The sequence below is a fragment of the Leptonotus elevatus genome, chromosome 14 (assembly GCF_054856555.1).
Source record: "Leptonotus elevatus isolate MCC_2025b chromosome 14, RoL_Lele_1.0, whole genome shotgun sequence".
NCBI lineage: Eukaryota > Metazoa > Chordata > Actinopteri > Syngnathiformes > Syngnathidae > Leptonotus > Leptonotus elevatus.
This window is the reverse complement of record NC_141252.1, coordinates 9,057,341-9,079,193: the sequence shown is the minus strand read 5'-3', so window position 1 is coordinate 9,079,193 and position 21,853 is coordinate 9,057,341. Positions and strand designations below refer to the sequence as shown.

Here is a 21,853-nt window from a genome sequence, read left to right as displayed (position 1 = left end):
AAATCCACTTCCGGTTTCTGGGGTGCCTTTATTTTGAAAGTAAATTTCACTGCGTCACTTCACTGAGCATCCGTGTTTTCGCTAGTCTGTCGTCGCTCAGCTAAAGGTTAGCTCCCAGCTATATAGCACATTTAAAACGTCTGTATCGTAGCGGCGTTGTTGTGTTTATAATGTGATGAGTTAGTTTTGATAAATATAACGAAACTGTTGTGATTGAAGAGGTAAAATGAACCGTTCGGTCCTCTTTGTTGGATTGTGATGTGAACCTCGTCACACGTGATAACAGAACTACTCTATCAAGCGAGGTTGTTGTACGTTCGGAGTTGTAACTTGCCCAGTCATGATACAACTCACACATAATAATAGAATAGAAGCAGGAGTAACACTGGTTCTGACGTCTTTACAGAGACGTCGCTATAATTTTTAAGGGTTCCATCTAAATGGACCCCACACACGTGACTTTGTTTCAAATACATGTGTGTCTGCTGAGTTGAACCAAATTGCAGGTTGATGAATTTAAGGATGTCCCCTTGGAGAGATCAACTTGAATTGAAAATATCAAAATCGAAATTTTTATAAATCTGATTGTGAGTGTGATGTAAACGGTTGTTTGTCTCCATTTTTCCCTGGAGTTGGATTGCATCCAGTCCAGGGTGTACCCACAGTTTGCAAGGTGAACTGGAATAGGCTCCAGTCCATCAAGAGGACAAGTGCTACACAAAATAGGTGCAGGGTTGTAGTTTCTGCAATCGGGCTGACTAACTAGTGGTTATCACGTCTGCCTCACAGTTGTGAAGTTTGTGTATTTGTTTCTCGAATACCATGTTTTCTCCTTGCATGCTGACTTCCTCCTGCATTCTAGATGAATGATTGTTGATTGTGTCCTGCGATTGACTGGCTATCAATCCAGGTGTATTTAGCATCTCACCCAAAGTCAGATGGGATTAGGTACAGTTTAACTGCACCACTAATGAGGACAAACAGTATAGGAAATGGGTTCTTCCTTGATATTTTTAAAGGGAGGTTCAAGACTCACTTTTTTCTTGATCTTGAGCTTTTAACAGGTTATACCTTAAAACGTATTTATGTGTTGTCCTTACTTTTAGCCAATTTGATTTTCCATTACTTATTATCTACTATATTGGTATCTTCTTATTTTACAAATGTATTTTGTTATAAATGGTCATATCATTTATCTTATTCAAATATATATATATATATATATATATATATATATTTTTTTTTTAGTAAACCACTATATCATTAGAGTAAAAAAAATATGTTTTAGTACTCATGCACATACTGCATATCCTTTTCAAGAATTGATTGATTGATTCTGTCCTTCTCCAGAGGGATGCTGCGACGTCCCAAGCCGGGCGGCTCGGAGGCGGACCTCCTGAGGGAGCAGGAGGAGTTCATCAAATCTAGAGCTCAGTCTTCTGCCAATGTGGTCCGCCGCCCCGACAAGAGGCGGGGCGAGATGGGAGTGGACCCTGAGGAGGATCATAATGGTCACGAGCCAGAAAGCCAGAGGGATGTGGTCACCATAGAAGGTTAGATGGTTAAAATTGTAAACCAGACAGTCCACAAAACCAATTATATTTGTATAAATTGGGGGGGTGCACCTAATGTTTATTATTTGATAATCGATTAATCTGTTGATTATTTTGTTGATTAATCAGATTAAATAAAAACACGTTTTAATTTCTAGTCAATTATTCACAATATTACATTATTCCAAATTGACTGTGCAGAAAATGTACAAACTAATTAGTATTCGGTTTCCGGGTTGGTGTGTAAATATTGCAAAAATATTGATCTTTGTTTTCCTCCCCAAAAAAGTGAAAGCAGATGTTTGCAAAAATTTATTTTGGAATAACACAAAGATAATACATTTGCTTTCATGGAGGACTACAGAAATGTAAGTATATCATTATTTACTGTTAAGTGGCCGAAATTTTGAGAACAATTTTGAGTAAATAATGGCTCTGAATGATTATTCGTTTATTAAAATATTCATAGATTAATTTGATAATTCCACAATTTAGTCACCGCTCTGTAATAAATATAAATTACATTATTTCCAGATCTTCCGGACCAGCTTCCATCCCTGACACCAGCGCCTCCTAAGAAATCCCGCGTCAAAAACAGCCGCGTCACCTTTGAGGACGAGGATGCAGGGGAAATCCTAGACAGACAGGATACCCACATCAGTGCAGTTCTGTCCAAGATTGTTGTAGGTGCCCTTAAACCATAATTTCCCCAAAAGTCTGTCTTTACGATGATAATTATGAATGATTGTTTCTAGCAAGAGTCACTTAATACAAAGCCAGGAGAAAATGGTTGTAAGGAAATTGCAAAAGTCGAATGTAGTTGAATTTCCTAAAACTAACAAATTGAGATGTGTTTTTTCCCCTCGGTGGTTTCATGAATTATTTATTGTGTGACTCTTCCTTTCTTTGAAAGGAGCGAGATACCAGCTCCATTCCAATATCACTACCGGAATTTACTGGCGTGGCGTTCCCCAAAGCATTGCATCGCTCAGCAAGCGGCACTCAGGTAAAAAATACTCAAAAATAATCGACTAAAATTGGAAACCACCTAAATGGTGAGCGAGAGAATGAGTTGTGCCCGTACGCAAAGTGTATTTTTTTACTTTGTCTTATTCTGACATGATCCCTAAATGGTGCACATCTCTCACCTTTTTCAAGCAGGTGCCTCTGTCGGCCGCGGGTGGGAAAAAGAGCATCTTTGCGCAACAGATTGCAGCTCAGAGGCTAAAAGAGGGAAAGCTTCCATTAGCCTTTGCAACTCAAGCTACACCGAAACACAGACCTGCGGAGCCGAAGCTTCCTCTTCAGAGGCTTATGGAAATTGATATGTCTTATCACACTAGAGACCGTAAGTAGTCTTCCTTACTTGAAAATATCATGTTTTAAAATACCGGTACTGTACTGCGTCTGGAATTGACTTTACTAAAACTGATACTGCCATTAGATAAGACATATGAAAGTAATGTAATTATCTATATATTAATTTATAAAAACAAAACAAAAACATAATATATTTTAATCAGGGGTGTCAAAATTAGTGCGCTAATTTTAAAATTTATATAAAGTTCCTTTAACACCACAATTTTTTTTTACGTGCAATTAGTGACTGCCCCTTACTTGGAAAGCCTGTACTGGGGGGATTCCAGTCGCAACGCAGCAGGCACGTCTACGTCAAAAATGAGTAGTAATAAATGTAATAATAGTGCATATATTTGTGGAGACTGGGGTCGAGTTGTATTTTAAAATTTTAAAAATGTGCATAATTTCACAAGTTACTTCATGTTAAAGAATAGATAATTCTTAATATGAAAAGAAAAATGCACTGAAATGTCATCGTCTTACGATAGCAATTATGCCATCTAGTGGCAGAAAAATGACCAACAAATCAATATCACACTCATTTTTCACAGTACAATACAGCTTTTTAATTGTAACTTCATTTTATGAATTATTATGAATTATTACTGTATCAATGACTAAAAGATGCAGCTATAGTTTACATTTTTTCCCCACTTTTATGTTAACAAGAGTATGAAAACTCGAAAAAAATATTGTACATTATATTGTACATTTAGAACAGATATAAAATTTGCGATTAATCGTTAGTTAACTATTGAAGTCATGCGATTAATTACGATTAAAAAATGTAATCGCCTGACAACACCCCTAATTTTAATGCATATTTTTGTGATCTTATTTATTCATTATTATATTTAATGTTGTTCTAAAAATGGGCCTCCCCGCTACCTCCTACTAATAGATGTCAGGTACTTAGTTCAGTTGAGTGATTCAAGTAATTCTTCCTTGGCAGTTCAATCTCCAGTGTCAAGTTCAAGGCTGGTGTCTGGTGAAGGACTCGGGTGTCCCAATAGTTCAGAGGAGACCGTGAGGATCCACAGGGAGAACCAGGAGAAGATCCTGGCAATGTCCCAGTCTGAGATACTAGAGGAACAGGAGAGGCTCTTATCACAGCTTGGTAGGCTTTTGCATCCATCACTGGTGGTGTAACTTGACATGATTTTTAACGAAGCCTGTGCACAAAGGCCTTTGTTTTTCCCATGATGTTTGTCCGCTTGTTCAAAACGATTATTTCTGCATGCCAGATCCAAGGCTGGTGGAGTTTGTTCGATCCCGTAGAGAGGCGAGCGCCCTGGCTTCTTCCTCCTCGCGCGAGCGCCCAGAGGGCAAAAGCAGCCAGCAAAGTGTTCATCTCAGTTCCGACTCCACCAGCGCTGCTGCGACCTCTCCGGAACCCAAAGAAGTGAAGATGGAAGAGGAAGAGGAGGAAGAAGAGGAACTGTCGCTCCGATCTGCCATGATTGGTATGATGATTTTTTTTTTAAAAACAAACCTTATTTCCTTTCCCCTTCTTTGTTGTTTTTGGCTTTGGGAGATCCAAATGAACTAAATGCACTCAAGATATATTAATGTTGCACTTCACTTTGTAAACATTGCTGAGCTTGCGAAATCCTTTAATTAGTCTGAATTCTTTGAGCGCCAGATGAGACACTGGACTCCGTCCCACTCTGTCAAGAAGATGCATTCAATTGGATGCCTGACAACTTCCTCCATCTTCATCCCTGACATTGTCCGTGTCATAAATTGTCTCTGTCAAGTACTAATTGATTATGTTGTGTCTCAAAACGAAAGAAAACTTCCGCCCGAGACGGACACTCAGCAAAGTATATATCTAACTTTGTTAGCAATGTTGTAAATACAAAATGCATGTTATTGTTGAATATAATAATCTTGGCTCCTGTTCTCCCCACATTTGTGTTGGCTTTTTACAGTACTTTGACTTCCCATATTTAAAAAAACATGCATGTTAGGTTCATTGAGTCCAAAAACTGTCCATAGGTGCAAACATTAAGTGTGTGTGTGGTTGTGTGTATGTGCCCTGCGATTAGCTGGCGACGAGCCCCAGGTCCACCCTGCTCACTGGCCAAAATCAGCAGGGATTGCCTCACCTACTATGAGGACAAGCACTAAAGAAAATGATATGTACTGTATAATTTTGGGGCAGTTATTAATTTATATATGACTTCTTCTTCTTTTCCTTTTGGTTTTTCCCTTCAGGGGTCGCCACAAGGAATCAGTTGCCTCCATCTAAGCCTGTCCTCCGCATCCTCTGCTCTCACTACCTTCATGTCCTCTTTAACTACATCCATAAACCTCCTCTTTGGTCTTCCTTTAGAACTACTGCCTGGCATTTGGAAACTCAGCATCCTTCTGCCAATATACTCACTATCTCTCCTCTGGACATGTCCAAACCATCTCAGTCTGGCCTCTCTGACTTTATCTCCAAAGCCTCTAACATGTGCTGTCCTTCTGATGTACTCGTTCCTGATTGTATCCATCCTGGTCACTCCCAAAGAGAACCTCAGCATCTTCATCTCGGCCACCTCCAGCTCTGCCTCCTGTCTTTTCCTTAGTGGCGCTGTCTCCAGACCAAACCTTTTCTTTCATTTTAGCTGAAACTCTTCTATCACACATCACACCTGACACTTTTCTCCACCCGTTCCAGCCTGCCTGCACACACTTCTTCACTTCTTTTTCCACACTGTCCATTGCTCTGGACTGTTGATCCTAAATACTTAAACTCCTCCACCTTCTTGGTCTCTTCTCCCTGCAACCTCACTCTTCCATGTACCAGTAATATAATAATATGACATAAACGTTGTTTGTTGACCTTTACTTGACCAGGTTAAAAAAAAACTCATTAAGATTTACAATCTTTTTTTGCAAAAGTGACCTGGCCAATCTACTAATCAAGCATTCATTTTAAATGTGTTTTGAAATGGGGCGCATATGGAAAATTCAAGGTTCTCTCAAGATGGAATGAGATTCAATGAGGCTTGTTTTTGGTAGAGTTGTCCTCTGCTGGCCACAAGAGGAGTTACACTTTACCCCTGTTCTTGCTTTTGTCCTAACTTCAAGATATTGCTTGTTTTTCCCTCATCTATCTCTGTCATTGCACTTCCCTGCTCCTTCTCACACCAAGCATCCATGCTATAATGATATCACTTAAGTGGGCTGATTTTGCTGCATGGCCGAATTCCATGCATCAAGCTAAACATTGGCTTTACTTTGTTTGATTAGCTGGGAAGTCACTCTGCTGACTGCTTTGTGGTTACACTTAGCCCTGATGAAAGTGTTGCTCCTGGATCAAATGAAGAGGTTCTTACTCTGGTTTTCAACTGAACAATTCCTTTTCCTCAGAACAATTTACGCAGCCATTTCGTCAGTTGTCATTAGGCTTAAGATAATGAGCAGTCTTTGCCTGTCTTTTATTTTAGAAGAAGAATGGCAAATCAATTTGAATTAATAAAGATTCCGATATTCTTGTGTCTGACTAGATTTGCCCGTGAAGCCTCAGAAGGAATGGGTGCACATGGATAAAGTGGAGACCGAGAAGCTGGAGTGGATGGGGGACATTCCTGCACCCCGAAAATCTCGAACCAAACAGGTTAGAAGAGCAACTATAATAATTTGCAGTCAAGTTGACCTAACCTGAGACAACACATTGTGCATTTTTCTGTGCTTTAGGCGATGCAGGCCCGTTTTGATTTTAACGGAACTCTAATCCCTCCCACGGAGGATTTGCCCACCCACCTGGGCTTGCATCACCATGGAGACGAGCCTGAGGTATCTAAGATATACATCTTCATATGATTTAGTACCATTTTAACATTTAGCATAAGCTACCAACATCTCATTATCAGTTACTGCAGTCCATAACTGAGCATTGCAGTGTATGTCATTACACTTTGTATGTGGATTTAATGTTATAACCACATCACAATCAGGTATTTTTTTTTCCTGTTCAGTGCAGTTATTATTATTCCCCCCCCGCCAGCGTGCAGGTTACTCCCTACAGGAGCTTTTCCTTCTGTCTCGCAGTCAACTCATCCAACAAAGGAGTTTGGCCCTCAGCACCCTCCGCAATATCCTTTCAAAGGTACACAGACATGCACGCAGTCTCAGCCATGTCAATGGTATGCCTTCCTCATGTGTTCACATGGCACACAGGCCCGCGCTGGAGACTACCGTTCAACCCTGAAAGGCAGTGTGTTGGCCACTGTGCTGGACGCCGGCCTGCTCTTCCTGCTTCGCTTTGCGCTGGATGATGGCGTGGAGGGAGTGATGGCCGCCGCCGTGCATGCACTCAGAGCACTTTTGGTGTGCACGGAAGATGAAGTAAGACTACAGGACTCCGAACAGAATACCTACTTAGATAGACAAATATTTACGTCAAGATTTACTTCTTGCCTCAAAGGAGTGTTTGGACTTCACCTTCCACTGGTTTCGTGGCCTGGCCGCCTTCCCCCTGCTGCCATCTCAGGAGGAAGAAGAAGAGGAGGACGATGAAGGGCTGGATGAAAGTTTGAAAGAGACTGCCAAGGAGAGGGAGGAGAGGAAGACGGACCATGACGTGGCCGGGCAGGATGTTGTCAAGGTGATTTCATTTTCAGTATTACATTTAGCGGCACTGGCTCTTGATATTCAAGTGTACTAAAACTGGGTTGCTGGAGAGGTGCCATTTTCTTTTCTGGGCACTGCCAAGGCGCCTAAGAGTAAAACTCAGTTCTCAAACATTCTAGGGAGTAGGGACATTCGTATGGTTTAGATAAGAATGAAATTGATGAAGTACTTTTCTGCTAATTCTTTCTGATCTCTGTGTTGTGTTTTCGTTTCAGGGTCTCCTGAGAATGAAACTTCTCCCCAGATTACGTTACATCCTTGAAGTTGTCCGACCCTCTCCCCGGGTTGTTCAGGATATTCTGGCGATCTTAACCCGTATCGCCAGACACTCTTTGACATCTGCAACTCTGGTAGCCACCATATATCACCTCATGAATCGTGCTTTATCCCCCCCTCCTATCGGATCTTATTGTGGACACGTTCTCTTTAGGTGTTGGACTGCCCTCGCTTGATGGGGACAGTGATGTCGGAGTTCCTTCCCACTTCCTGGACAATGCCATCTTTTTCCTTCCCTCAGTCTGTTTATGGACTCCCACTTGCTTGCGCCATGAAGCTCTTAAGAGTCTTGGCTACTTCTGGCAGACATGCATGCGCCAGATTGGTACGTGTTGTTTGCAAGCTCACATTGTTTAAGTTTAGTACGCTTCAGTAATTGTTGTTCTCTACAGTTGAACTCTGCAGGTGTTAGGGAGCGTCTGTCTCTTCTGCTCAGTGCCGAGCCCGGCGAGCTCCCGTTGGAGCCATGCACGGCCCTCAGGATCACCACAGAAGCTTACAGGATGTGGGCTGTGGCAGCCGGCTATGGCCAAGCATGCGACTTGTACATGTATGTAACATTTTGAAGATTTACTGCCGAAGTTAGCATGTTTGCTCACCAAAGACGTGAATACTTGAATGCCAAACCACTGATTCGTCCTCATTTCATCGGACTGTGATGACTAACTGTGCTGTGCTGTGATTGGGGATGTTCCACAGAGACTTGTATCCAGCCTTAGTGATGGCGTTGCAGTCTGTTCATAAAACGCTGGCTCTCTCCGACCCTCTGATGCATCTGCAGCTCGAGAAGGTTTTGGCTCTGCTCGTGTTGCTTACCCAGGTCACACATACTGCCGGTTGCCACCAGGAACTGCAGGCTGGCATGGTCAGGTAAAAAAAAAGAAAGAAAAAAAAGACTTGGGTCGATTACATCTGTCTAACAGCATATTCTTCAGAAGGCGCATGGCATGGACTAAAAGTGCAGATTAAGACAGAATATCATAACAATCCTGAAATAAAATGCAATATAGGGGGATGATGTCAGATTATTTTAATTTGATTGTCCTTGATGTTTTGGTGACTGTAATATACAATACAATACATATTATGCGGTAAAATTATTAGTCTGTCAACCAATCAAAAAGTGACAAAAGTGTTGTCACGCTAGCATTTTTTGGGGGTAATAAAGTGACAGCTGTAAATGTTCCCTCGTTTAGCATCCACAAATCTCTCATCTAGTCTTCAAGTTGCTTACTTCATCAAAAACGACTATTCATTTAGTGCTCCATCCATTTAAAAAAATTTCCCTATGGTCTTTTTGTTCTCCACCTCCTCCTGTTTTTCTAGTTCTTCAGGAGATGAATGTCCTCCTCCTCCTCCGGTGTCATGGGGGCATGTCACAGGATTGCCGGCACCACTTATGGGCCATTTGAAGAGTTTTGTACAGTGTCTTGATGATCCACAACAGAGAGAGAGCTGTCTGGCACTGATGCCAGCTTACCTGATCTACTTTGATGCCTTCTACCATCAGCTCTCCAAACAGGTTCTTCTCATCTTCTACTGTTATTCTATCCATTGTCTCCTAGTCGTGACATTACAGGCTAGTAGAAGTTAACAGTCCCCGACATACATTAAAATTTACGTGATCACAGCTGTTCCTGTGTTGCTCAGATCAAAACCTAAATATTACAAGTATTTACAGTTGTGTTTTTTCATCAGAACAGTTTCAAACCAGTGGAAACTCTTCACGAACTGGAGCAGCTGACTTCTGAGGTTCTTCTTCCTCTGATGTCCCACAGTGTTGTGCAAGACCTGATGAAGAACCTGAAGTATGTTTGATTTGTTGTGAAGACTGCACTGTCCTTATAATTACAATTAAATTCTCAAATCCTCGCTATTTCTGCTACCAGGTCCTCCTCAGTAGTATGCAATGTCCGGTCTGGTCATATGGATCTGGACACCTCTCCCAGCCTCCCTGGTTTGGCCTGCCAAGGATGGAGGGACCGTCCAGGCTTGATGTCTCACGCCTCTCCCTTCCCTCTCCTCACAAGTTTGACGCTCCTCTTGAAAACTATCACAGGCATCCACAAAGGCCTCATCTGCAAGGTTAGTCATGTCGAAGTTTTAGAGGAGATTGACACTGATTTAACAAGTCTTTGTGGACACAATTTTGCTAGATGAAACTTTTATTTATTTATTTTTTTATCTTGCCATCTTCTTTTTTCTCTATACTTGGGTCCTCGGTTTAGGAAAGACTGTTCATTCGGCTCATTAAAACTGCAAAATAATATGCAAAATAATGTTTTGCTTTTTTGTTGCACTTACACGTTTGCAACATCTCTTGTAGTTCGCTAGCCTCCTTGTGTCAGAGCCTGTGATTGGTTACCTGCAAATTGTCAGTCAGGCAACACCCACCCTGACGCATACCTGGTCGTGGCTCCTCCGCCACGAGCACCACCTCATCTACCTGCTGCTGCGCTTGGCATATCGATCAGTAGGTTTAAACAGTTTGTTTAATTTTGATTCAATTGAATTAAGTCAAAATTAAGCTGTTTTTTGGTCTCTCAGGTTTCCATTGAGCCACAAGTGGAAAAGCATGCCCCGCTCTACCACCAGGTGGCACTGGTTCTTCTACCATGGTTATTGCCTGGCAGTGAGCACCTTGCTCATGGCCTGCTCTCCACCATCGTCTTCAGCAATGACTTCATATGGTGAGTGTCCTGTTGGATAAAGCCTCATGTATTCAAAATTTCATCAAAGCAGCAGATGACCCATTTAAAAAAAACAAAAACAAGATGAACCATGCTCTTTATTTGAGCGCTACTCAACACACTCATACAGTTTTTAGGTTGTTATTCGACTCACTTTGACGCAATATAATATGAATTACTGATAAACTTGAAACTAGCTGTCCTTAACCTTTTTGCCTTCCTTAAAACTAGTTTCTTTTCACAGCTTTCACTTGTTTACAGCGCTAGCAAATACTATTACAACTCTTACATGGTTTTATAATCAAAACATTGTAATGAACTAACTTTTCAGCAAAAATAATGGCAAGTGTCCAAAACAAAACCAAATTAGCGAATCCGATTATTTTTGTAATTCCTCTCCCATGACTCATCTTATGACTTCTCAGATGGATGTGATGCTTTACCAACAATGATTGCAATATTAAACATACTGTTTACAGTATTCTATAATGGCAAATAGGCCTGTCACGATAATTACTATCTCAACTTGTTATTCAAAAAAAAGAAAAGAAAAAAGGACTCGATAGGCACAATTAGCCCAACCTCAAACGTCTATTTTCCGATAACTTTGCCAACAATGCAAATATAAACGTGATAAGTGCAAAATTACTCATTGTCACTGATAGCATTATTACTATCTTTAGATGCTTTACAGCAAAAGATATGCAGCCATTCAACACGGCTGAGAAAAAAAAACATTTAAAGAAATGCTACAGACTTTTGATAGGCAGTACAAATATTATTTTTATCTATGATATTATATCTACATTTTAATTTCCGTATTCAATATTCTTTAGAATTAAGTTACATTCAGAAATATTAGCAAGTCTAACTTAAGATTTATGTAATATTTTTACACGACAAATTCCCATGGATTCAATTTTTTTTTGTTGATAATTTTACCACAAACCTACCGAATAAACCCTATATGGTGCATATTCATCAGTCTAATAAAGCATATTTATTTGAAATGCATAATCCTCAGGTTTATGTATTTACCATTAATAAAATACAATTACTCTAAATAAATAATAATGAGACTATTTATGTAAAATACATAATGTATATTGTTTGAATTGCATAATAATCAGGTTACCTATACACGATAAATATACTGCTATGTGAAAAACACTTATGTCCACTTTTGTCCCCATTTTTTTACTTTTTTGTATGTTTTTGGGATAAAACTGAATGCAGACGTCCCAAAAATGTAAAAATAAAAAAAAGTAATTATACTTAATATTAAACATATAAACCAGAGTATTATGCATTTAAAATAAATAGGCTTTATTACAAATGAATATGTATCATATACATTTTATTTGGTAGGCTTGTGTGAAAATGATCAAAAAAACTAAATGGGAATTTAAGAAAAAAAAAACCCAACATAACTCTTAACTCATTTGCTCCCCAAAACGTATAACTATGTTCTATTTTAAAAGTTTGAAGTGTCCCAAAGACGTATATATATGTTGTTGTTTATTTTTTTAAATGCTATAGCATACAGAAGGCTTTGATGCAGCCTTTCAACTGTAAAGAATGGTTGAAGAAATGGTAATTATTACACAAACGGCCAGCAGGTGGAAGCAGAGCAAAAGAGATCAACCAGTTCCATGTTGAAAAAAAGCTCACTTACTCACAATTCTAAATAGATATGTAAATAATGATGAAACTTAGCTATATTCTAATTCTAATTGCTGCAAAACGTAAACAGATAGTAATATACAATTTTCCTGATGAAAGAAGAGACTTTAATATTTCTATTGGTAAGTTCCATGTTTTTTTATAGCAATAGAACACGTTAGGCTTGAAACATTTCTGTGAGTATAATTGCTTTAAAAAAAGGATGTACATGAATTGTTATGCTCTAATATCATCCATATCTCCAACCTCACTCAATTCTAATAATTTCTTTAGGGAGAGCTACAGTGGCGGTCCAGAGGCTATTGAGCTGAGGGAAATGCAGCTCCACGAGGAAACGAGCAATCACAGCTCTCCTTCCCTCCAAATCGTGGGAAGTCTCCTGAGGGAAGCCTGCGCCAACCTTCCCTCCATTCGTGGCTGCTTCCTCACGCACCTGGCCTACCTGGAGCCATCCGTGCTGGCCTCCCAGGACGCTCTCTTCGGCCGCAACCCCTGGATCAAATCCCACCTCCTCCCAGAGCTGTCCGGGCCCACGCTGCCGTCAGACTGGCCTTTTCTTCCGCTCGTCAGCCTGTATGAGAAAACTGGGGTGTCTGGAGGCGGAGGGCTCTCTGTGGAGGAGCTGCCCCAGGGGGCTCTGCAGGCAGTCACCCAATGTCTGCAGTGGTTGCTGGTGCTGGAGGTCTGGCGGGAGGAAGCCCTTAAGGTACAGTAAGAGAATGTAAAGATCTATTTAAGGAGAACATGTTCCTAAAGGAATGAATTTGATATTCTTAGGTAATACTTCCAGTTTCAAAGATGGCCCGGCTGTCCTGTGTGTTCCTGTGTTCCAGTGATTTGTTCCTGGAGAAACCGGTTCAGAAACTGACCTGGGGTCTGTTCCGGCTACTATCCAGGTTTGCACAAGGATGCATCATTCCGCAGCAAATGAAGGCACTCTGTTATATGGACAGACCGATTGGAGCGCAAGATTATTGGCACCGATATTTGGCATTGGCCTTTTAAAAAAAATCTGATGGCTGATAAGAGATCAATTTAAAACTGTATTAAGTTAAGGGGAGAAATAGTGTCAATTTTCAGTTAACTTTATTAGAGATGCTGTTGACCCTAGGAAATCTCGGCACCTTTTGTTTTCGTTTGAAATGAAAAGATAAGGGAAAGTTTAACATTTTAATTGTTTTGTAATATTGGGAAACTGTATTTACTGTAGAAATGTATAAGGTCATATTTACAGTTACATTTTTTATTTAACATTTAAAAAAGGCACCCTAAACTTTTAAACTAGTCCCAATATTGTACTGTATTATCTGTATGATGATATGATGTACAACAATAACCGTAAACTTACATGAGCATTGTTATTTTTGAATACTTGATACATATTTGTCGGTATGATTAGAATACTGGGTTATTATATGCAATTGTTATAACTGCACATATTATATTGTGATATGGGATTTGATTTATCATTAATTATTGGCAGAATATTTTTTTAAGCGCTTGTTACTGTTCAATGACAATGACCTCGTTCACTCACACTTTTCCCTCATGCAGGCCATCAAGACTGGAATGTTTAGACCTCAGCATCCCCCCTCCAGGTCTGGCCTCCTTCCAGGATTTGTACTGCGCCCTCTTGACTCAATATGAGGCCGTGTCGTTTGGAGACCGCCTCTTTGGTTGCTGGATTCTGTTGCCCCTGCAGAGGAAGTACAGCGCCACCTTGAGGTTGGCCTTGTTTGGGGAACATGTGGGCATTCTGAGGTCATTGGGTGTCACCCAGGAGCAGGTGACAAGCCTTTTTTTTTTGCAGTCTTTGATTATTGAGTGCCTCTTTAATAAAATTGTCGTACCTCTTGAATGAAGCTTGCCATCCCCATGGCGCGATTCATCTCTCCCCCTGAAGAGTCCCTCCCTCTGGTTCGCCTCTACTTCCGCTCTCTTGTCACCGGGGCCTTGAAGCCTTCCTGGTGTCCCTTCCTGTATGTGGTGGCTCTGGCTCATGTCAACGCTTTTGTCTTCTCTCAGGCTGCTGCGGCGCAGGTGGGTTAATTCCTATGTTAAAGACATTGCCTCGTATTGATAGTCTGAAGGTGTAGCATTAAACCAAAAGTTTTAGTTTTTTTTTTTTAGGCCACAGATGGCTGGAACAGATTGATTGGATTTATTCCATTTTAATAGTGCCAAGATGATTTGACACACAAGTGTTTTTAGAACATGGTCACTGAAGAAATTAATCACCATTTCAGATTATTTAATTATTTTTACATTTTCTGGTCACACGTGATAATTGCTGAGAATAGTCTTGCAGAAGTATCTGACAATTGGGGCTTTGTGTAAATGCTCAAATTTGGCCCCATTATCAGTATGTGTGTGTCCTGCTTGATTGTGGCCTTTGACTTACTGTGTGCAAGCCCTGTCCGTGCCACATGTGCAAGTATTTAGCAGGTAGATTATTCTGTGAAGATTTCAGCAGGATAGCTTGATCTATTTTGCACAACCAATTATTTGCAGAACCCAAACCTACCGTTACGCTTTAACTGTCCTAATGTGACCTATTTTGTGGTCGTTTAATATTTCACTGTGTACTTAAATTTTTTTATATTACCATTTGGACAAATCCTCAATATCCATCCTGTTCATTCTCACAAGGGTCAGGGTTGTCCTGGAGCCCGTCCCAGATGACTTACCTGTGATCCTGGACTCGTTGCCAGCCAATTGCTGGGCACATAATGACAAACAACCATTCACACTCACATTCACCTAAGGGCAATTTAGGATCTTCATCAATAATTTATGATTACTCTATTTTTCGGACTAGTCTATAAGTCACCCTTGCATATATATAAATTAGAGCTCGCACTGGCACCCAAAATCCTCGTTCCCTAATTGTGTTGACTTTGTTTTGGCGGTTGGCAAATACTTTAGGTGCATTACTGCCGGTGGCCTGAAAGTGGCTGTAATACCACCATAAGTATTGGCCAACCGCCAAAAGAAAGTAGAATCAGAAATGGAAGAAGAAGAACATGAGTAGCCATGACAACAAATGTGTGATGATCACTAGTTTACCATGCGGCTTCCTTACACCACAAGAAGGATTTACAACAGAAAAAGATGCAATAACCAGCCAGGATTCCACTTTTGGCCACAATGTGACACGAGAGTCTAGATAAGGTAAGACATTTTAAACTAAAAAGTGCAACTTTTCTGTAGTTAATTGTAGGAAGTTTCGTCCAGAACTGATTTGCTGCCGTCAACGCCGGGTGCGATTGGAAAATCACTCTAAGTGTGTGTGCTCGGAGAACCAGAACACGTTCCCCTTCCATACATTTCCGAACGCAACCTATCAAGCAATCAGCAGCTCTTGCTTGAACTCCTTGCACTCATTTTTTGGGGCACTCTGAATGACCAAATAGAATATTTGAAACGTTTGTTTGAGTTTCCAAATGTCCTTGTTAGGCTGCCGTCATTCATGCATGCAGATGATGAGTTTGCAAAAACACTTTTGGCATGCAGTGGAGCCTTTTGATCTGAATTCACTTCATTCTTTCCAGGAACTTGAGGCGGCACGACACAGCCTGCTGAGGAAAATCTACTACATGACGGAGGAGGTACTGTTTTTTTTCTGCATATCGTCACACCTTTCAAATTCTTCTTCACTTGCATACACGGCTACGAGATATTTACTGATTACGAGCAACTCTCATGTTTTCTCGACTATCCTCAATCATATAGTCCTTGGAAGAATGTTTTCAATAATTGGTTCCCTTTTTGTGTTTTTATTGAACAATTTGCTTTATTAGTTTTTTTTTTTTTACAGTGACTTAAAATGCTTGTGTTTTGTGCTTCAGTTGTATCGTCTTTTTCTCACAACGCAGGAGTTAAAGAAGCACTTGTTGCTGTTCCGCCTGCCCAAACGGGGCTCCCAGTTGGGCTTTGACATGTATGATCAGTTGCCTCCCGTAAGAGCGAAGCATTTGGAGAGCGTCTTGGGCCTGCGGAATGGCAGTGGCTGTCAAGCGGAGGAGAGGTGAAGAGGAGATTGAGAACAGAGGCGAAAGTAGCCCCTTGAAAATAAAAGAACCTAAAATCAAGGGTGGACGTTAGGGTACAAAGCTGCTTGTTGAAAATGGCATAAAGAGTTCAATTTTCAGTGTCTCGAAGAATTTCATTTTTTTTTTTGCAGGTTTGTGCACTCTATTAAACTGTTGGTTTGACTTTTTGGTCTGCATCTGAAATGCGTACAATATTGTGGTTTTGCACCCTAAATCAAGACATTGCGCCACTGACAGCCAATGAACACAGACTCAGCTCATGAAATCTTTAACAAAAACGTTTGTGTCATTTCATTTGACTTTAAAAACCTTCAACAAACAAACAGCCAGACTGTGTGTCGTGGGGTTTATGAGATTGCAAGAATCCACTGTGCCTTTATGTTGTTGTGAACTAATACCACTCAGACTGATGTCCTTGACAAACAAAGATTCAAGCCAAGCATGCGGACCAGACGGCAGCCGGTCAAGTTATCCGATTTGGAAAATGCCCATGAGCGGCGTGTTTGTTTTCCACGTGTACTCGCACGCTCCTCATGATAGAGGCCCAATAACATGCAATTCACACTTCTGTAACCCATAAAACATCCCACAATGTAGTCATTTAATTGAAGGTTACATTGTAAAGTATTTCCGCAACAACACTATAGTTAAAACGCTATTACGTTCATCCTCTCAACAAGATCCAATTTGAGGTCAGGATTTTAAATTCCAGAACAATGTGAAGCTCTAGCTAAAGACTTTTGAGCTAAAAACTTTTACCAAAGCAGTCACAGGGATTGCGCCTAATCATTTTAAGAATCATTTAATAGAAAGTAAGCGCATGAGACCACAAAAGTTCAGAATTCCAGCTTTTTATTTTATTTTTTACATTGTTGTAGATGCAATAAATAACTGGCAGGGTACATTTTGTTTGATGATGCCACACACTTTTCAAGTGAGCAACATTTCTTGAAACTAAATCAAATGTATTTATATATTTATATAATATTTGGAGCAATAACCCTAACTATCTCTGGCTGTTGTTGAAACAAAAAAACATGACCATTTCTTGTGGCCAAAAATGTTTGTTATTTTATAAAGGTTGAATTTATTATTATTATTTTGGGTTAGTAATATACTGTAGTTAGTGAATCATATGCTTAAAGGAGAAGTCAACCCCCCAAAACTTGACAATAATGTTCTATGCAGTACTTACTATTGTTACACTGAAAGCGTCTTGACTGCTCGCTGTCATTCATTTTGTGTTTTATTTTTTTTGTATTGATCAGGGGCAGACAAAACAAGTTTGACTTCTTTCTGTCCCCTTTCATTTCTTTTATTTTATTTTAAAGAGTGAAATACAAATTTGAATTGAACAGCCCAACTAGTCTAAATATGGTATTTTGATTAATATTGCATTAGTGGAATATGAGTTAAGCAGCCAAATCCAACAGTTTTTTATCTGTATTAGAAGTCAGCCATTTTGTCACTTGTTGTCAAGAGAAAATAACATCACAATTGCGCAGGTCTCCGGTAACAACCAATCACTGCTCAGCTTCAGAAAACAGGTGAGCTGTGATTGCTCGTTGCCTGAGCCACTGTGATGTCATCTTCAGTCGACGGCTAGAGGCAAAATGGCCTCCCCCTGAGGTGGATAAAAATGGCTGGATTTTGCCGCATAACTCGTGTCATGTTTAGACTAAAGGTCACATAACATATTATTGCCAAGAAATGTTTAAGGTTGACTTCCCCTTTAAGTAACAATACTCTTACTTGAGTACAATTGTTGGCTTCTCTACCCACTTCAGTCGAATCCTTTTCAAGACAAATCCTCGACATTAAACTGACATTTACATTTGATGTCTTCTTCTCACTCTTTGTGTTTCTCTGTTCAACATACTAATTGATTAATTAGCCCCCTTTAGGAGCTTTACCACAAATGACAGGCAATGGCAGCCTTGTAACGGTCCATTAATCAATCTTTAAACTTTCCCTCTAGTGTATGGCTATGCATACATGCAGCGGATGAAATATTGCCCCCTCAAGTCACATTACTGAACTCACGCTTGTGAACATTCTTGTATCAACAGTAAGTATTCTTCTTCTCTTTAGCTGTCGAACTGTCAAATGCACGCCAAGTGACTTCCCCCCTAGGTTCACAAATTCTAACAGTATAAACATTAGATAAATTACTAGATCATGATATTATTATTATTATTATTTATTTATTTTTAAATAAAAAGTCGTTTGCTCTTTGCTGTCTTGTGTGCCTGCCCACCCATAAAGTGTGAAATTAAACGACCCAGTAAACCTTTAATCTCCCTATTTCCGAAAATGTGAACGTGAGCGAGCTATTCTGCACTGCATAGTGACACATAACAATGGGGCTAATTAAAAAGAATAGCCTTAATGCCACATGAGTTTTTCAGCCAGGGACTTGCCAGTGAGGTTGGCCAAAGTAAAAAAAAAAAATCAAAATTAGGGCTCACTCACTGACTCACTGCATGAAATAGGTCCACCCCAGCTCATTTGAAGACAAATATGCTGTATAAACGTGTCTATAATATCAGGGTGTTTTGACAAAAGCATACCAGCACGGACATATTAAGACATCTGGCCTCCATTAAAGCAAACAATGTTTACATGCACAATTAATTCACTGCAAGTAGACATCTGAGTGAAGACCACGTTTGATCATCAAAAACATAACTTCGGTTTGGATTTTATTGGGAAATGTAAAGGCATACGCTTGAATGTTATTAGAGATGTAGAAATGCTGTTTCACTTTCATAGTTACAAGCTGAGAGGAATGTAAATGATGCTTCCGTCCTCATTGGACTCGCAGGTGAGCTGGAGCCAAGCCCAGTTGCCTCTCAATGAATCTACCCAGCTCTTGTGCCAATGTGGTTTCGCATTTGTGGTTAGGAGTTAAGAAACATTACAAGATTTCCCTCACAGTGTCATGTTTAGGGATCAATCCACTTTCAAATGTTGGTCAGGAAGTCCAGCACTAGATGAATAGATGGATGATAATTGATGCAGTAAATGTATTAGAAATGGATGCAAAGTCATTTGGATTGTTGCTGGGAAAACGTCTAAAGTGTCTGTGTCCAGGTCGCATTCGACTGATAATAAATAGCTAAATAAAAGAATGAATTTGAAACAGGATCTGTGTTGCGGGTGATTTGAGTAAAATTGCAATCTTTTATAAAAATCGTATTAGATTCATTATTGGGAGAGCACTGTAAGGGCAGTAAAAGTATTCGTGGAAGACAAACATTGGATTGTATACTGAGACACAAAAGCAAATATTGATCCAATGGTAGCATTATACCGATGAAACGCACTTGAGCCCCCAAAGGTCAAAACAAGAACCTCTTCGGACATCTGTCAGTCTTTTTTGCCCGCTTTCAACCATCCAAAGAGAGACTGAATGGACTAAATGAGTGTCACCAGTTCCTAATGCCATAAAGCACTGGAATGGTTTTGTGAAACTGATTTAATTACAGGGAGGACATGATGTGTCACGATGCCCCGCTAACAAAGAGCGCCTTTAGACTTTTGCTTCAGAGCAGACTGAAAATCACCAGAGGCTACAAACGCAAATAGGCCTTCGCGAAGTGTTGTTGATGTTTCTTCTATATCAACTTTACATTTATCATTTTTATTCTCTTGAATTTGTTATCTTTTTAAAAGGGAATGTATGTACAGTACTAAAAGTCACTCGCTTCTGTGATTGAGTCGAAAACGCTGCTTTCCTGCGTGTTGCCCTGGAAGTTCAAAGCCAAACACAAAATGTTGTTGTTACCAAAAGCTTTCTTTACAGTAAAATCCCTTAAAAAAAAAAAAACCAGCCTTGCCGCCATTGTTTTGTTTTCGTGTTGCTTTTTGCTTTCGCTTCTCTTTCTTGTCCGCTGCCTTGCTCTTTTGCTTTGTAGTCAGGGCAGTATTAAATATTTAACAGCGAGCTAATGATGGCCATGCCTCTTGAGCCAAGCTGAGATGCGCATAATGACATGTGTCTCGGCATGAAAGGAAGCGAGAGTGGGATTCGCCAGATCACTTTTTCAAAGGCTCTGGGTGAGCTCATTTTAAAAGTTATTTTTGTAGCACAAAACCCACGTGGGAATTCCTTCACTTCTGGCGTCGGGAAAGTGTATGTGTAGTTTTTAGTATGCGGCAGAGAAAAGACAAAAGAGCTGCAACTGTTAAGAAGTCAGGTGTTGTCTGTTGTGTAACTTTTGGTTGCACTCTTAGCTAGCCTGAGCTACTCTTAGCTAGTATTCTTAGCTTAAGTTCACATGTCAAAGGTTTATATACTTGCCGAATATCGGCGGCACGCGTGTTGTTGAATGTATATATAAAAGATATATATAAAAAAAAGAAGAAAAAAAAAGAGTCTTGCACTTGATTTTTTAGTTTTGCATAATAACCAGGTCCAAAGTAAAATAATGTTTATCACTATTTTTCCCTTTGTTGCGCATGTTAATATTGATTTTAAAAATGTATGAATGCGTTTTTATTCTGGGACAAAACTACAGAACAACAATTTTCAAAGAGGAAAATATCAACGAAAAAAATCAAGTAAAAATAAACAACAAACGAGAAGATACCTTGGGGTTCTGAGCTTAACGTCGAAGTGTCAAATAGTGAGCTTTTGTCTTTAAACGTTCAAAAAAAGGTATCCTCAGCAGCAGTTAAGAAATGCTACATTTTAATTGCAACAAAGGTACTTGAATGTGTTTCCACGATTCTTGTCGGCAAGCATTTAGCCCCATTTCACATTTGCAAATGCAACAAAGCGTTCATTCTACATTTTCTGCAACAAATGTCATTCAAATACACAGCGAGCTTAGCGTTTCAGAATGCGCCCTACTCGACCAGACCACAATGAAACGTTCCCTTGAATTGATGTAAACCGAGCAATTAAGGTCACATGACTTCAGTATTGATGCTTTTAAATGGGTATAAATTCACATGCGCTCGAATTAATCAAAGTCAATAGATTCAGCCACGCTTACAGCTGTAATGTGCACTCATTTTTTTAGGTTAATGGCTGTAATGGTTAACACTTAATTACCATTTGTGTTGAGTTCTAATGGCGTGGACGTAGATGTGCTTTTAACATGGTTGTGAGGAGAGGATACGGCGCTCGTCGAAAAAAAGTCACACGTTGGCTTATTGGACACATGGAAGCAATGAGCTTGCCTTTTGTTAAGCGTTCAACCAATAACTATTAGCAACAATGATGCCATTAGTATGTAACACTTCCTCTCAGAGGGTGTCAAATTGAATAAATCTTCACGAAAGTTAAAACTTCCCAGAAATGAGGCAAATTAGCCAGAAACAAGGACTGCCTAATTTATGTCCAAACAGAATTCTCTCAGCAGGAAACAAAATAAAAGACTTTGGATTAGTCGAAGCTGTGGCATGCTCATGTTCACTCATGTGGAAATGATAGAGCAAACACGGCATTGTTCACCCCCAACCCCCCCCACCCTCGTTCCCCCTCATCTGTCCACACTGTGTTCATTTTAACAGATGAGTGGCCGCTGGTCATTTGTGCAGTCTGGCTGTCACGTCTCTTTTTTTGCGCCTGTTTGTGCCGAGACACGTGCAACCGAATATTTGAACACAA

The 21,853-nt window shown here is 40.0% G+C and overlaps 1 protein-coding gene across 2 annotated transcripts; it reads left to right on the top strand.

Moving 5' to 3' along the window:
- Window positions 1–44: 44 nt before the first annotated feature.
- On the top strand, window positions 45–16,398 carry rpap1 (RNA polymerase II associated protein 1). 2 transcript variants are annotated; one of them, XM_086095443.1, is made up of 27 exons: window positions 45–106; window positions 1,351–1,553; window positions 2,088–2,236; window positions 2,467–2,559; window positions 2,715–2,901; window positions 3,865–4,029; window positions 4,157–4,375; window positions 6,410–6,519; window positions 6,600–6,698; window positions 6,910–7,011; window positions 7,083–7,250; window positions 7,330–7,509; window positions 7,751–7,885; window positions 7,966–8,136; window positions 8,204–8,361; window positions 8,511–8,681; window positions 9,138–9,333; window positions 9,510–9,619; window positions 9,701–9,896; window positions 10,138–10,284; window positions 10,359–10,501; window positions 12,458–12,890; window positions 12,962–13,080; window positions 13,739–13,970; window positions 14,048–14,224; window positions 15,736–15,792; window positions 16,060–16,398. In XM_086095443.1, the coding sequence occupies exons 2-27, from the start codon at window positions 1,355–1,357 to the stop codon at window positions 16,213–16,215; spliced, it is 4,272 nt and encodes a 1,423-aa protein (XP_085951569.1). In that variant the 5' UTR covers window positions 45–106; window positions 1,351–1,354; the 3' UTR covers window positions 16,216–16,398. The 2 variants fall into 2 exon arrangements, with proteins under 2 accessions (XP_085951569.1, XP_085951568.1); XM_086095442.1 differs by having other exon boundaries at window positions 2,712–2,901.
- The last annotated feature ends 5,455 nt before the right edge of the window (window positions 16,399–21,853 follow it).

Coding starts and splice junctions, on each gene's coding strand:
- rpap1 (XM_086095442.1), top strand. CDS start 1,355: ATGCTGCGACGTCCCAAGCCGGGCGGCTCGGAGGCGGACCTCCTGAGG. Junction 1,554..2,087: donor GGATGTGGTCACCATAGAAG/GTTAGATGGTTA, acceptor CATTATTTCCAG/ATCTTCCGGACCAGCTTCCA. Junction 2,560..2,711: donor GCTCAGCAAGCGGCACTCAG/GTAAAAAATACT, acceptor ACCTTTTTCAAG/CAGGTGCCTCTGTCGGCCGC.